We start from the raw sequence: 13,948 nt of genomic DNA on the forward strand, positions 1-13,948 counted from the left end.
ACACACACATATATATATATGTGTGTGTGTGTGTAAAGTGTGTGTGTGTGTGTATATATATATATATATATATATATATATATATATATATATACTTTATATATATACTTATATACTTTACTTAAATATTTATTTAATATAGACATTAACTTAAATAAATGTATATGATCTGATCGAAAGAATCCTCTTTATTTCACCACCAGGCTTCATCAGGGTGTAGTGGTGACGACACACTCTTCATACAAGTTTCATCAGCAACATACTCATTTGCTTTCTACGTTTTAAATTGTTTTGTGTAATGAACTTCCAGACTTTCGTAATAACCCCATCATAACTCGTAAACAGGCCTACCGTCACGGCTTTGTCACCATTTATTACATTGACTGCCTCAGAGTAAAGGCTTTAAAAGGGAAAACTCTCCCACACTACAAGCAAGAATTACACAAGTCAGTGATGGTGTCATTCCAGCAGTGTCATTCCATGCCAGACAACTGAAAATAAAGCTTTCAAATAAGGTGATCATTCATGCTGGATCTGAATGTGTCCCAGATCAGATCAGTGTGATGTTCAAACAGCAGTGATGACTGACCAGGATCACATTGAGGGCGTACCTGAACATGTCATCAGTACCACGTGAGTGCAAACACATGGATGAAGGTTTTGCAAGAACAAGGAGTTGAATAATTTCAGCAAATTTTAACACTGTGGCTGACCAACATCCCAAGCAGACATCACAATAATAAAACTCAGTGGATACATAAACCAGATCAGTGCAGGAGTGCTGACAAAGATTAAAGTGATAGTTCAGGTTATTTGACATGAGGTTGTGTGAGGTAGTCCAGGTACAGAGAAGCAGCAGGGAACATGACACACAAGCAGGGTGAAGAAAAAACATGCCCAAACAACATCTAAACATTTAATATCTCTTCATTTAGAATAGTTTCAGCTGCCGCTCTATCTGCCCGTCAAAAGAGCACTTTCCTTTGGTGCTACACTTTTCTCAACCACTTAACTACTGCATTCATACTCACAAGCACCTACAGCGCTCACTGTATTATCCCACAGCCACAGGTCGGCTGAGTGAATCAGAAAGAGCTAAGCTTCTCTTTGAGAGGAATCTGAAGATAAAGCGCTGAAAATATTCTGAATGAAGCGAATATTTAAACAGATTGGATTGTTTCGGTGGGCGTCCTTTAAAAGTGTGTAAAACACATTTTTTCTGCTGACCCTGTGCACAGCAGCACATCGCTCAGCTCCTGCTCCCAGCTGCTTCTCTAAACTGGCAGCACAGTGATCTTAATCTACTGCAGGTAACACACTCACTAACACATGACTACCTCACACAACCCCACCTCAAATAACTTTGCTATGCTAGGGTAGATTAGGCCCAGTCAATGTTATCCAGTCCTTGAAAGAAAAGACAAGTCCTTCCCAGTGTGTTGCTTGTAAAGTCCAGTGAACTTGTGCAGCTTCCTGGTGCAGTGAAGTCCTGCCCGGCTGATGTTTGCTTCTCAGCTGAAGCTGACCAATCACACGTGTCGTGGTTCCTATGTCCACATCTGCTGGAGCCTCAACATGCAGTTACAGTTTTGTGGAGGCACAGCACGTGTCGTAGCTATGAAGCCTATGTAGGTAGCTGCCATAGGTACAAGTGAAGCTTTAGTCTAATTTGCATTGAGGGAAATGTCTTGATGATGGAAGAAATTAGATTTTCTGTTGCAAACACTTCTGATAAAGCTGATCCTGGTGCAGTGAAGTGCTGACAGACTGTGTGGCTCCTGTGTTTCTGAAGAGGTCGACATTTGTTTCTCTGTTATCCTTGCTCGGTTAGCTGCTCGACGCTAGCTCTGCTTTGTGGCTCCTGCTGCTTGTGAGCTTCAGCTGGCGCTAAATTAAACTTGTTCATGCTTGATTAACCTTAAACAGCCCCCTGCGTCGCTGCTGCTGAGGCCGAGAGCAGTGTAGCAGCCTGCTGTGAGCAGAGAAGAGGGTCCAGGTAGCAGCAGTGCTAGCCTGGTGCTCAGAGCTGTATTGTTCCCACAGCTTGATGGAAGAACCAGACAGATACAGCTGGTTTCGTTGGCCTGGTGACACCTGGGGTCACATGTCACACCTTCACCAATACTATGTGGTTGTTGTTGGTCCCTGGGTAGCTTTCACAGCCAGGTGTTCAAGGTGAAGGACTTTGTGGGACCGAGTTGAAATCATCTTATTCTGTCTGTAGAAGAAAAGAATATGTGGTGTCCACCATCTTGAATGGGCTGAGGCCAAACACTGTTTAGTGCAGCTTTAATACAAACACAGATTATAATAAAAAAAAATACTTAGAGCTATGTTGCCACTGTCAGACAACAACAGTGTTTAAGTCCAAAGTAATGAAGTTTAACAAGGATCCTAAGTGGGAGACACTGAGTATGAGGCTACCTGAGCTGGTGAGACCTCTTTTGTACAGAGGAACCCTCTGTCATGGACAATAATTTCTACTTATTCAATAGAAAGTCTGCGCTAAAGCTTCAGATGTGTTTTTAAATGCACTTGGCTAAAAAGATGTCATTTAACTATCGAAAAATGTATTAGTACAGTGGTATTAAATATTAGAGAGAGTCCTCTTCATTTTCTGACATTTCTCCAGACAGGGGAAAATCTGGCAGCTGGACTACAACACACAGAAGACTGCAAACAAACTTACACTGACATGGTCCCTAAATGTGGTTTTTAAATTCTGATGAACATATACAAGAAGGGACTGTCTTGCAACAAGTCTTCATTGTTTGTTTCTAAACAACAGTCTCCCCTGTAGCCAGCTTTAGGCATTAGTCACATACACTCGTCAAGCATTTTATTAGGAACATTACAATCCTGGGTAGTTCCTCCCCTCTCTCTCAAACAGGCGCAGTTCTTCATGTCATGCATTAAACAAGATGTTGAAACTTTCCTCTGACACTCTGCTCCATGTTAATGTGATTGCATCACATCAGTCCTGCAGATTCGTCAGCTGCAGATTCAATCTTCTGTTCTACCACATCCCAGAGGTATTTACTGGAGACTGAGGAGGTCACTGAAGGTCACTGAACTCACTGTCATGTTCATGAAACCAGTTTTTGTTTTGTGACATGGAGCATTATCCTGCAGGAAGGAGCCATTAGAAGATGGTGAACTGTGGCCATACAGGGAAGCACATGGTCAGCAACAATACTCAGATACACTGTGGCTTTTGAATCATGATTGATTTGTATTAAGGGGCCAATGTGTGACAAGAAAACATCCACTGCATCATTGCACCAGCAGCAGCAGCAGCAGCAGCAGCAGTCTGGACTGTTCACACAAGGCAGATTGGGTCCATGGCTTCATACTGTTGATGCCAAATTCATCAAATCAAGCTGACCTGCTGATCTGCATGATATTGTGCATTACACTGCTGCCACATGATTGGCTGACTGGATCATACTGTGAATATGCAGGTGTACAGGTGTTCCTAATAAACTGCTTGGTGAATGTAGTTTTCATGTATTGTGCAAACTGAGACAGTCATATCAGCACTCATTCACTCCTTTGGCTCAGCTGTCATATGCTGCCAGATACAGTTTCCCAGAAGTCCTTGCTCTACACAACAAACACAAACACTGGTGTTTACATCTGCAGAGGCTTCAAATGGCTGAATGTCCTGCACGGGGACTGACCAGTGGAAAGTTGACTGTGAATGTCCCTAACTCAGTCAATCTGATAAGAGGACATCCCCCTCTCTTAACAGAGACAAAATGTCCCACTGCACACACACACACACACACAGACACACACACAAACACCCTGGGATGGCCGCATCACAACAGAACTATTCCTTCATGTAGAGCTCACTTAAGGTTAATGCACCACTGTGACATATTATCATTTGTTTACTTACACTGTCGAGTCTTTATTGAATAATGAGGAATCATTGTCCCTTTATTTTTCTTTAAGATTTCTCAGCAGCTAACACAGCCTCATACTCATACAAGCAAGTGGAAGAGGTCGAGTGTTTATGCAGGAGAACTTGCACTTGGCTCCTTGTTAAACTTCATTACTTTGGACTTTAAATGTTGTTGTTTTCTTGATTGAAGAACAGACTAAGAGAGGACTATGAGTAATATGACAGGGGCCGTCGCAGTGATGAACCCACAGGGAGTTATCACCTCTCTATACTGTTTTAGCATCTTTCAGCTCATTGTTTTGGGTTTTTCTGATCCATACATTCACTGTTAGCTCTGACACGCTCCTCAGCCTTGTTTCCAGCAGCTGTTTTCAGTGAAACAGCTGTGATTACCCACTGCACCACTGCGAGTGAATCCACAAATCAACTTTACAGTTATTAGATCACAAACTCTGCTTCCTGTTTTATATTTTCCAGCAGTGCACAGGCAACAGGGGCAATGTGCTCATGTCTCTTGGTTTGGGTTGAAATCCTGGCAGCAGAGTTCTGTACACCTTGGAGATGATCAGTTGATTTCTGGGTGAGACAGGTAAAAACACTGTTGTAATAATCCAGGCCTGATGAAATGAAGGCATGTAAGACAGTCTGTGTCTGATTTAGTGGCTTGTTCAGACATGAGACCAACATGTTTGACTGCCATGAGATTAATGTGAAGGGGAGCCGATCCCTTCGGACATTGGGCGAGGGCAGGGTGCAGTCTATTGCAGGGCTGTCTTCTATTATCTTATTATCTTATCTTCTATTTTATTTTATTCTTCTAAAATCCTATTGATATACATCTTTTTATAGTGTGCTTTTGTGTTTAACATTGTCTAACACTGCCATAGGCTTAAACCAAAATCTAATCTGACACCAAACTTTGAGAGGCAGTAACACCCCGAGGTGTAAAACACAACAGCATTGGACAAAACACAACAACACAAGCACAACAAAATATAAGAAAACACATCAACAACACAAGTTTTATTCTACAACCTAAAATACATCAGTAAATACCACAGTCATGATTTCTTTAAGCTTCTACGTCCCTCAAAAAAAAGGCTGGTTGCTAACAAATGGCTAAATGAGACCAGAGAGGTTTTCAGGGAGCAGGTTAAAGGTCAACAACAAACAAGAAGAAAACCAATGGACTCACAGGTCTCAAACTATCCCTAACTTTCTAAGAGGAAAGGCTTTTGTAGAAGAGGTCAGACCAAAGATTGTCCTACTGAACAAAACATGTCAGTATCATAAATCTTTGCTTGTGGCAGAGTTTATTTTCTGCAGTCATTTAGAACACAGATGCAAAAATCCCACTGGCTTTTTGTCAAGGGAACCAGGGTGATGCTAACATCCAGGTTGGCCTACAGTAATACGTCATCCCTGCTGCACTCTATTCAAAAGAAGCAGACAGCTGTCAGGTCATGTGATGTAAAGTTCCGTCCTCAGTTTCTGTTTGTTTGGTTTACTTCAACTTAAGTTGAAAGGGCAATTTTCCTACTTTGCATTTTGAATGGTTTTCTACTTTCTGTTAAAGGTGTCATGATGAGTGTGTTAGCAAACAATAGCCTATTTACTCTACATATCCACCAGACACAGAGTAACACTGACATTCAACTGGAGTCATCTTTGTGTTGACCTGATGAATATAAGTCCAAACACTCTCCTCAATCAACTCCTGAGGAAAATATCTGAGTCTGTAGCTGATAAATGCTCCACCAGTATTCACATTCCATGTGTCACTTCACTGTAAACTCTTTTGTCCACGTCAGGATCCTGTAGGAGTGATTACCCAGTTTTTCCAGTGATCTGATTGGTCAGTAGTCAGGCTGTTTTGAGCTCATCCTCTGAAGTTAACCTGCTCTGGAGCAGCTTAGCTGTGCAGCACAGGTTATCATGGTGATCCATCCCAGGTTAGTGAGTCAGCTTTGTGATACTGTAGAAAAGACAGCTGGAGAACACACTCACCCTGCTCCGTGGGTTATTTAAAAACCAACACTATGAGCTGGAAGATGTAAAACGCTTTGTGAGGCTGAGTGATGCTTATCTGTGGGTTTGTCACCACTCGCAATCATATTACATGTAATCAATGTGCATGCGTGTGTGTGTGTGTGTGTGTTGTAATCCTGTAAGGTTGGAGTTTTTGTTACACGGATGACAGTCAGTGTAGGAACAATCACTGACACCATGGAGCTGTGTCACTACGTAACAACAGGATTTATACAAAGACAACAAAGACATTTTTCTGAAGCCCTGGTGCATGAAGGAGACCAGTGTAACTGGACCAGCTACACAAAGCTCTGCTGGAAACCTAGGGAGGTAAAAGGCAAAAATAAATCCTGCCTTTTTTGGTCTTGGCCTCAAACAAGTTGTATCACCTGACAAATCCCCACTGACCTGGAATTTCTAACTGACTCTCAAGTTTCTCAAGCTGATGCAACTCTCTGGGATGTGAGACACGAAGATGAGTTTACATTTTTGTTATGTTTGCGGGTCGTTTGTCCGTCCGTCCATCTGTGCCACAGTTTGTCCCCTTCTCGTGAACGCAGTATCTCAATCACACCTTGAGGGAACTTCTTCAAATTTTGCACAAATGTCCACTTGGACTCAAGGATGAACTGATTAGGCTTTGGTGGTCGAAGGTCAAAGGTCAAGGTCACTGTGACCTCACAAAACAAGTTTTTGGCAATAACTCATGAATTCACACACTAATTATGACACAATTTAGCTATAATGTCTAGAAGGATAAAATTAAGTGATGGCATTTTATATCCAAAAGGTCAAAGGTCAACTTCACTGTGACATGATAATGTTCTGCAAAAACACTTCTGGCCATTATTCAGTGTTGTACCTCAGGAAGGGGAGATTGTGATCATATTTCCTGTGACCTGACTGGTTGGTGGAGACAGCCATGAGGCAGTGATGGTAATTATACATGTCTTTTAATCTATCTAAAAAAGACTATACACGGCCTATATATTCTTTTTTACATTTGAACCTTACAGAAATAGAAAGATGTTCTCTTATTGTTTTTTACTTGTTGTTTAATGCTTGGTGTATTATTATTATTATTATTATTATTATTGTTGTTGTTAATTCTGAGTGTTGTAAAACACTACAATACAGTATGAGCAAATAAAGTTTGAGTTTTTTATGAAATAAATACACAAATATAACCTATAGACTACTGTAAGTTTACAGTATTTTTAATACATAGGTAAACCTGAAATAAAAAGGTACATTCATTAGTTAAAGAAATGAATGAATAAACATATACATAACAATAATATTTGTAATACTCAAACAAATGTATGAATGAATATGAAAAAAAAGATCTACCATAGCCTACAAGAGACACACACACATAGAGACAGACAACTATAGACACTAAAATGAACATGCATCATCTTACAGTGATTCCCTGGAGATTTACTCCAACTGAAACCCCCACCCCTAAAAATCAAGGGCATATACAGATTAATATGTATAAATATAAATACAGCCTAGTCATAAAATAATAGCAATAATTGTCTTACTCAGAGATGCACACAACCCCTCAGTTTCCATCTGTCATTTAAAGTGACATTCAATGTCTCATTGTTTCTGATATTAAACCATAAAAAAAATAAACAACTGGAGATTTTAAAAACAAGGAATCATTGAATCTTTGTGTTAAACTAAATTTAATCTTATTATTTCGACTCATCCAGCAGCTGAACTCTCTCTTGGCTTCTTTCTGTGACAGAAACGAAGCATTATTCAGACACTTGGTCCTGGTGCAGAAGTTCCCACAGATGTGTACACTTGCAGGTTGCTCTGCTTTCACCCTCTGTCCAGTTCCTCCCAAAGCAGCTCCAGCTCCACGGGGTTCAGGTCTGGAGGCTGTGCTGGTCTTCAACATGTGAAGCCTCCGGCTGGTTCTGTCTTGCTGCAGGATGAACCTCTGTCCAACCAGCCTGTGTCTTCATTTGTTGCTGGTCTGTTTCTCACCACTCTGACATGAATACATAGAACTACTACCTGCAGTACAGTGTTGTCCTGATAATACATCAGAGGGTGCGGCAACACTGTCTTTGTACGGACAGTGGGATTGTTTGTCAGAAGTGTTTGCATTCACTTTCAAGGCTTCATTAACTTCCATTGTTGCAGGAAAATGAGACATTTCACTATTTCTTACTCTCTGAAATGTACATGATTTTCAGTTTTTAGTGACCTAAACTATTTTTCTGACCATGGACAGTTTAAAACTTACTTTTGTACCATTGAAGTTTCTTCGCTGGACTTGAGCTGCTGACATCTCCATAAAACCTGGAAAAGTGGAGGCGTTGTAAAACCTTTGACCAGTAGTATATTAAAGATTAAACCGATGTAAACAGACTATTTACAGTCTCACACAGTAGCTTAGACAGTCGCACATAAATACAAGCATTATGAAAGGTTTTAGATGGTAGATGTTATGGTTACAGCCTCATCTAAACTGTGAGCTCTCTTCAGCAGCAGTTTCAACACACTGTGTCTGACAGCATCTTTCCTGCGTGTGTGTGTGTGTGTGTGTGTGTGTGTGTGTGTGTGTGTGTGTGTTTCTGGGCTGAGCTCTGTCTGATGCACGCCTATGACATCACATGACTAGCCCTCGCACCTACCTATAGTAGGCCACTTTCACTTAAGAAAGAGGAAGTCCAGGAAATCAAAGGCTGTTTCCATTTCCTCATGCTGCCGGTTTTTTCCCAGGTACACTCAATAAATACCGGACGGGAGAGCATGAGAGAGGCAAAGCGAAGCCCTTGTTGACAGTCAGCCACAGGAGAGACACAGGATGGACATGAAGCAGGTGAGTGAGACACAGACAGGAGCAGGACAGCTGCTCATACTGCGCTTTGCCCCCCCACCCCCCGCTCCAGCCCTCCATCACTCCAGCTGCCTCTGTCTGCCCCTCCACAGGTTGTTATCTTCTTACTTCTCCTCGTACCCGGGTGGGGGTGCAAGATGAACCGGTGCTATGAAGATGAGAAGGAGCTGCAGGAAGCGGCGGAGAGGAAGCTGAGGAGCCACTACCTGCAGCCCCCGGAGCCCGCCCGGGCCGAGGCAGCCCACTCAGCTGCATCCTGTCCCGTGGATCTGTACCAGCAGCTGCCGCAGCAGGCCGACAGCGACAGGTCCGTGTCCCCCTGGAGATACGTGTAAGTGACAAGCAGTTCAACACAGCTGTTCTGCCCTGGGAATAACGAAAAAACTTTAAAGATAAGATACCAAGTTGGAATCAGTGACTTTAAAGGGTTAAATGGATCATTAATTGAGCCTAATACCTGACATGGATTTAATGGCCACAAGAAATGTAATATGTATGTATATAACATATATGTCAGCCACATTCTGATCACATATATACACCCGCGGGATATATGAATATGTAGGTTTATGTCAGATATGAAATACCCATAGAACAAATTTGACATGTTTGTGTATTAAATTATATAAAATGATGAATTTTTATATGTTAGCCTATAACATGCTGCGACCATATTTGTTAATGACATATATCTAACAACAACATACATATAAAAAAATCTATTTGCTTGTATATGTTTTTCTTTTTCTTAATTTTAAACGTGTCTATCTTCCCATTTTACGGTCTTAGACTTTTGGCCCTTACTGTGTCTAATGTAAACATACACTGACAGGCTTCGGCGGATATATTTATGTTTATGTAACCCATGTATACAAAATAAGCATACATTTCAGCAGGAGGGAGGATGTAGTGGTGGTGTGGGGGCCCAGTGGAGCAGGCTGTGCAGCCCACAGTGGTTCTGTGCGGCTCTCAGCTCCCTCACATCTGTCTGCCCCCCACAGGGGACAGAGGGACCAGGAACAGCTGTATGATGTTGCACTCCAGCACAGTCAGACTGGTTATTATAGCCTAATGATGTTTTATTACATTGAAATTCATGCCAAAATAAATGAACCATTGGTGCAGCCATAAAAATCACACATCACTTCAGCACCACAGCTTCAGTGCAGGGATACAAATAGAGATGAGTGTGTGCACACAGTTTTCATATGTTCATATTCCTCACACTGCCATACCCCGGCTCCTCAGGAGGGGAAGTCCCTCTGTTGGCACGTGTCGGCTGGGAATGGTGCGGATTGCCTCACTCAGTGAAATGCGCCTTCTCTGTTTACTTACAATGGGCCTGTGCTCTCTGAAGTCCCAGAGACGCTCCTGACGCCTCCTCCGGCTCCTGCTCTCATCTTTATCTTTGCCAACTCTCTGAATATCTGGAATTTAATTCTGTTTTCAGGGAGAAAATATAAAGTTTTGCAAACTTTGTGATTCAGAGTTTGTTTGTTTTTTTTTTTTGACTGGATTTTTACCCTCCACTGATCATAAGCAAGAACCGTGGCTGGTTTAACCTGTAACTCTCAGTGACGTGACATGACACAGCAGCACGCTATAAATAGAAGTTTTATTAGAGTCATATAGAGTTCAACCATAATGACTGTGTCCTACCAGACTGCAGGTCTGCTGTGTGTCAGTTTGTAGTAAGTTAAACACACCTTTATTTATAATCAAGGAGATCAAATTAAACACATGTCAAAGCAGCAGTGCTGGAAAATTACTAAGCACATCTGGTATAAGGGCACATCTTGAAGATAAAAATGTAAATGGAAATATTGCACTTTTTACTCCCTTACCTTTACTGACTAGTTATTTTTCAGAGTGAGATTTTGCATAAACAGATGATATATATATATATATATATATATATATATACAATATGAACACGTTGTTAAATATTAAGTCTCCTCTCTTTTGGTTTGTGAACAGTCTCAGGTTGGGGGCCTCTTGTCTTGCACCTAAGAGATGTTTCCTTTTAAAGTCCTGGTTCCATTTAAGTAACTGGTTTAACGGGTTTTAAGAAGTAAAGTTACAAAATGTTTTACAAAAAACCCCCAAAAAAAACCCAAAGTTTAAAAAAGGAATTGATTTATTTTATTTGTTGATGTCATAAGACCCAGATTTTAACCTAGAGCTCTGCATCACTTTATTACGAGGTCACGTGTCTCACTGAGTCTTCTTATTCCTTTTCAGACATGTAACCAAGACGGATCACTTCCCTTCCACCTACGCCGAGGCGCAGTGCCTGTGCTCAGGATGCATCCTGATCCAGGGCAGGAATCCGCCACAGGAGAGCCACGACTACAACTCATTACCCATAAAGCAGAGCAGGGTGTTTCTCAAGAGGGAGCTCTGCAGTGATGGAAAGAAATACACTCTGAGGCCAGTTACTGTGGAGGTCACTGTGGGCTGTACCTGCGTCAGAGCCAAGACCTCATAGAGGGGACCCAGCGAGACCTGCTGTCACAGTGGCACACTACAGTTCATTTTATGTTTGTTTTAAAATCCACCAAGTTCTCTGTGAAGTCTAACTCAGGAGTGTCAGGTGCCGCAGTGTGATCAGTGAGCAGACGTCGGTCAGAGCACTGTGGGCTCAGTGGGGACACTGGTCCAGCAGGCTCTCTGATGGGAGTTTGACTTGGTTGTACCTGTAGACACAGCTGACGCCCCAGGAATAATTTACCAGCCTGGTTTTATGGGCCTATTTATTGTCATAATGACGACATCATAATTGATGCATCTATCATGTATGTGTTTTGCAGGTGTTTGTAGACCCTGTTTGCTCTTTATTATGGCTTGTTTACAGCTCTGCATAATGCAGCTAATGTAAACTGGGTGTTTGTTTTCATACTGATGGCCTTGTCATCGAGGAAAATGGCTATTGTATAGTTTTGTAGAGTAATTATTTAAGTGCTAATAATATTTTAATAATTATCTATTTATTTGGTTTGTTTTGTGTATGAAACATTTGAGTGTTTAAAGGGTTGAAATGTTCATGAATGGATGAAGAACGCCATATTTATTTATGTTGGATAACTTGTATGTTTTGTCCCAGTGGGACTTTATAAGTTTGATAAAGACTTCAGAGTTAAGCTTCTTTGAAGCTAAATAAAGAAAATGTTGGATATAAAAAAAAATATGTCACTGTGTTTTTATACTCGGACATGTGAGTCTGGACCAAAAAAGGTTCCAAAGTCCCAGTATCACTGATATCAGTGGGTTTTTGGTAATTTGGTTATGTAAAATGTGTTTAGTTTGGCAGCTGTTAAGGGAAGTGGAACTCTCTCTGACACACACTGTAAACCCCAATCCACTCATGACGTGAGAGTTAATTGTCAAGTCTACACAAATATTGATGACAGCAATATGACATAATAACTTTCTGCTGACTTGACACAAACACTCATACCTTGTGAGGTTGACATGATTGTTTTTTTTTTATGTTAAGTCAATAATTTTTGAGTTTTGAGTTAATTTTGTTTAAATATATAATGCTGATACAACCTACTTGGTTCAAGTCCAATTAACAACAAATACTTTGTTCACTTAGTATATATTTTTATAGTTGAATGAACTACAAAAGATGGTCTAAAAATATGTACTTGTAATATGAAGTTGTGTTCACTTTACATAAGAAAAACATGTAATTATAACAAGAGTTCTGCTTATCACAAAAATGCTTTTTATTTTTTAGTACACCTAATTTAGTCAAAATTTGTCAAAACAACATAAAATTTTGACATTGAATACAACCTTTAATTTATTTAACTTAAAATATTTGAGTAGAAACAAATTTTAAATTAATGTTAATGTCTTAAAGGTGTTATAATGTTTATGTCAATTCAATAGACAGCATAGAAATTGTGCAAAATAATTAAAAGGCGATAAATACTAAACTTATGTTGAGCATTTGGTATCTTTAAAGTGTTAGATTTTAGTTTTATCTTAACAATACATTTTAGATTTTTATTGTCTTTATCCACAACTTTTTGGTACACGACATTAGTAAAAATTAGATTATTACATTTGATGATCAGCATTTGACATTTCAGTTAACATCTTTGTTAAACATTGTACGATGCTGAGGAAAATTTCATGACTACAGGTGACCAAAATATCGTGGTTCAAAGTATGAAGATCCTTATTTTTTTTTTTTTTTTTATTGTGATCTAATCCTTCAATACTTGTTCTTGTGTGGGTTACAAGAAAAACAGTGTGATGTGTAAGAAGTGATGATGAAAAGAGATGTTTGGGTGAGCTCCAAAACTCAATCAGCCCTGTCCCAGAGCACATCTTGATTATTTTTATATTGATATATTTATTATATATTATCAAATTGGTAAATATAATCCAGGTGTTGGACTGCATCATTTTAATGTTCTCATTGTGCATCATGGGGGTAACCTATTGGTAAAGCCCTGGTGTGGGTGAACTGCAGTATTGAGACAGCATTACCCTGGGAATTAACAGGAGTCTTCTTAATAGATTGGCGCCTTATCTCCTGAGGGTTGGGCGCCATCTGATGGCAGACACACAGCAGTTAATGGGCTTGTCAAATCGAGTTTCTACCAGCTCACAATATAAAGGCCTTCTCAACACCTAAAGTCATCCATGCTCTAGTCTCCTTGAGAGTCGATTACTGCAGCTCCCTATAGTTTAATCAACCAGGACTCTATTCAACACCTACAGCTGGTTCAAAATGCAAATGTACAAATGAGCATCTCCTCACTGGCTTCCTGTTTGCAGGCCTGCATACTCATTTTGCCTTTTTTTCAAAATAAGAGCCAAGATAATCCAGGATTAACAAATCAATACTCAAACTGTGTTCAAAGGACTGAATTAGATGTAGTAAACAGGATGTAACCTGATAATAGCATGTGAGCCTGAATTAGTTCAACCACATTTGAAAGCCTCCCAGCATGCATTTGGGCAATAGATTCATAATTGTATGTCTAATTTTATGTGTTCTTGTGTTATTGCTCTAAATTATGCTCCATAATGTTTCCACACGTCAACTGTTGTTGTTGTTCAAATGACAAAACTATCATAATGTCAGTTTCATTTCTGTCTCCAAAAGTCTTCTAGCAGCCTGTGCCTTTAAGGGT

General features: G+C 40.3%; 1 protein-coding gene across 1 annotated transcript; it reads left to right on the plus strand.

The window, feature by feature from the left end:
* Positions 1-8,534: 8,534 nt before the first annotated feature.
* Positions 8,535-12,039, plus strand: il17c (interleukin 17c). The gene is made up of 3 exons (XM_071487700.1): positions 8,535-8,777; positions 8,888-9,126; positions 11,037-12,039. Exons 1-3 carry the CDS (start codon positions 8,763-8,765, stop codon positions 11,281-11,283), a joined length of 501 nt encoding a protein of 166 aa, XP_071343801.1. The 5' UTR covers positions 8,535-8,762; the 3' UTR covers positions 11,284-12,039.
* The last annotated feature ends 1,909 nt before the right edge of the window (positions 12,040-13,948 follow it).

The sequence above is a fragment of the Trachinotus anak genome, unplaced genomic scaffold (assembly GCF_046630095.1).
Source record: "Trachinotus anak isolate AG129_WGS33_773 ecotype Australia unplaced genomic scaffold, CSIRO_AGI_Tana_v1 ptg000002l, whole genome shotgun sequence".
Taxonomy (NCBI): Eukaryota; Metazoa; Chordata; class Actinopteri; order Carangiformes; family Carangidae; genus Trachinotus; species Trachinotus anak.

Excerpts from the sequence above, each read along its gene's own strand:
- il17c (XM_071487700.1), top strand. Across the intron at positions 9,127-11,036 it reads GTGTCCCCCTGGAGATACGT|ACATGTAACCAAGACGGATC; the intron begins GTAAGTGACAAG and ends ATTCCTTTTCAG.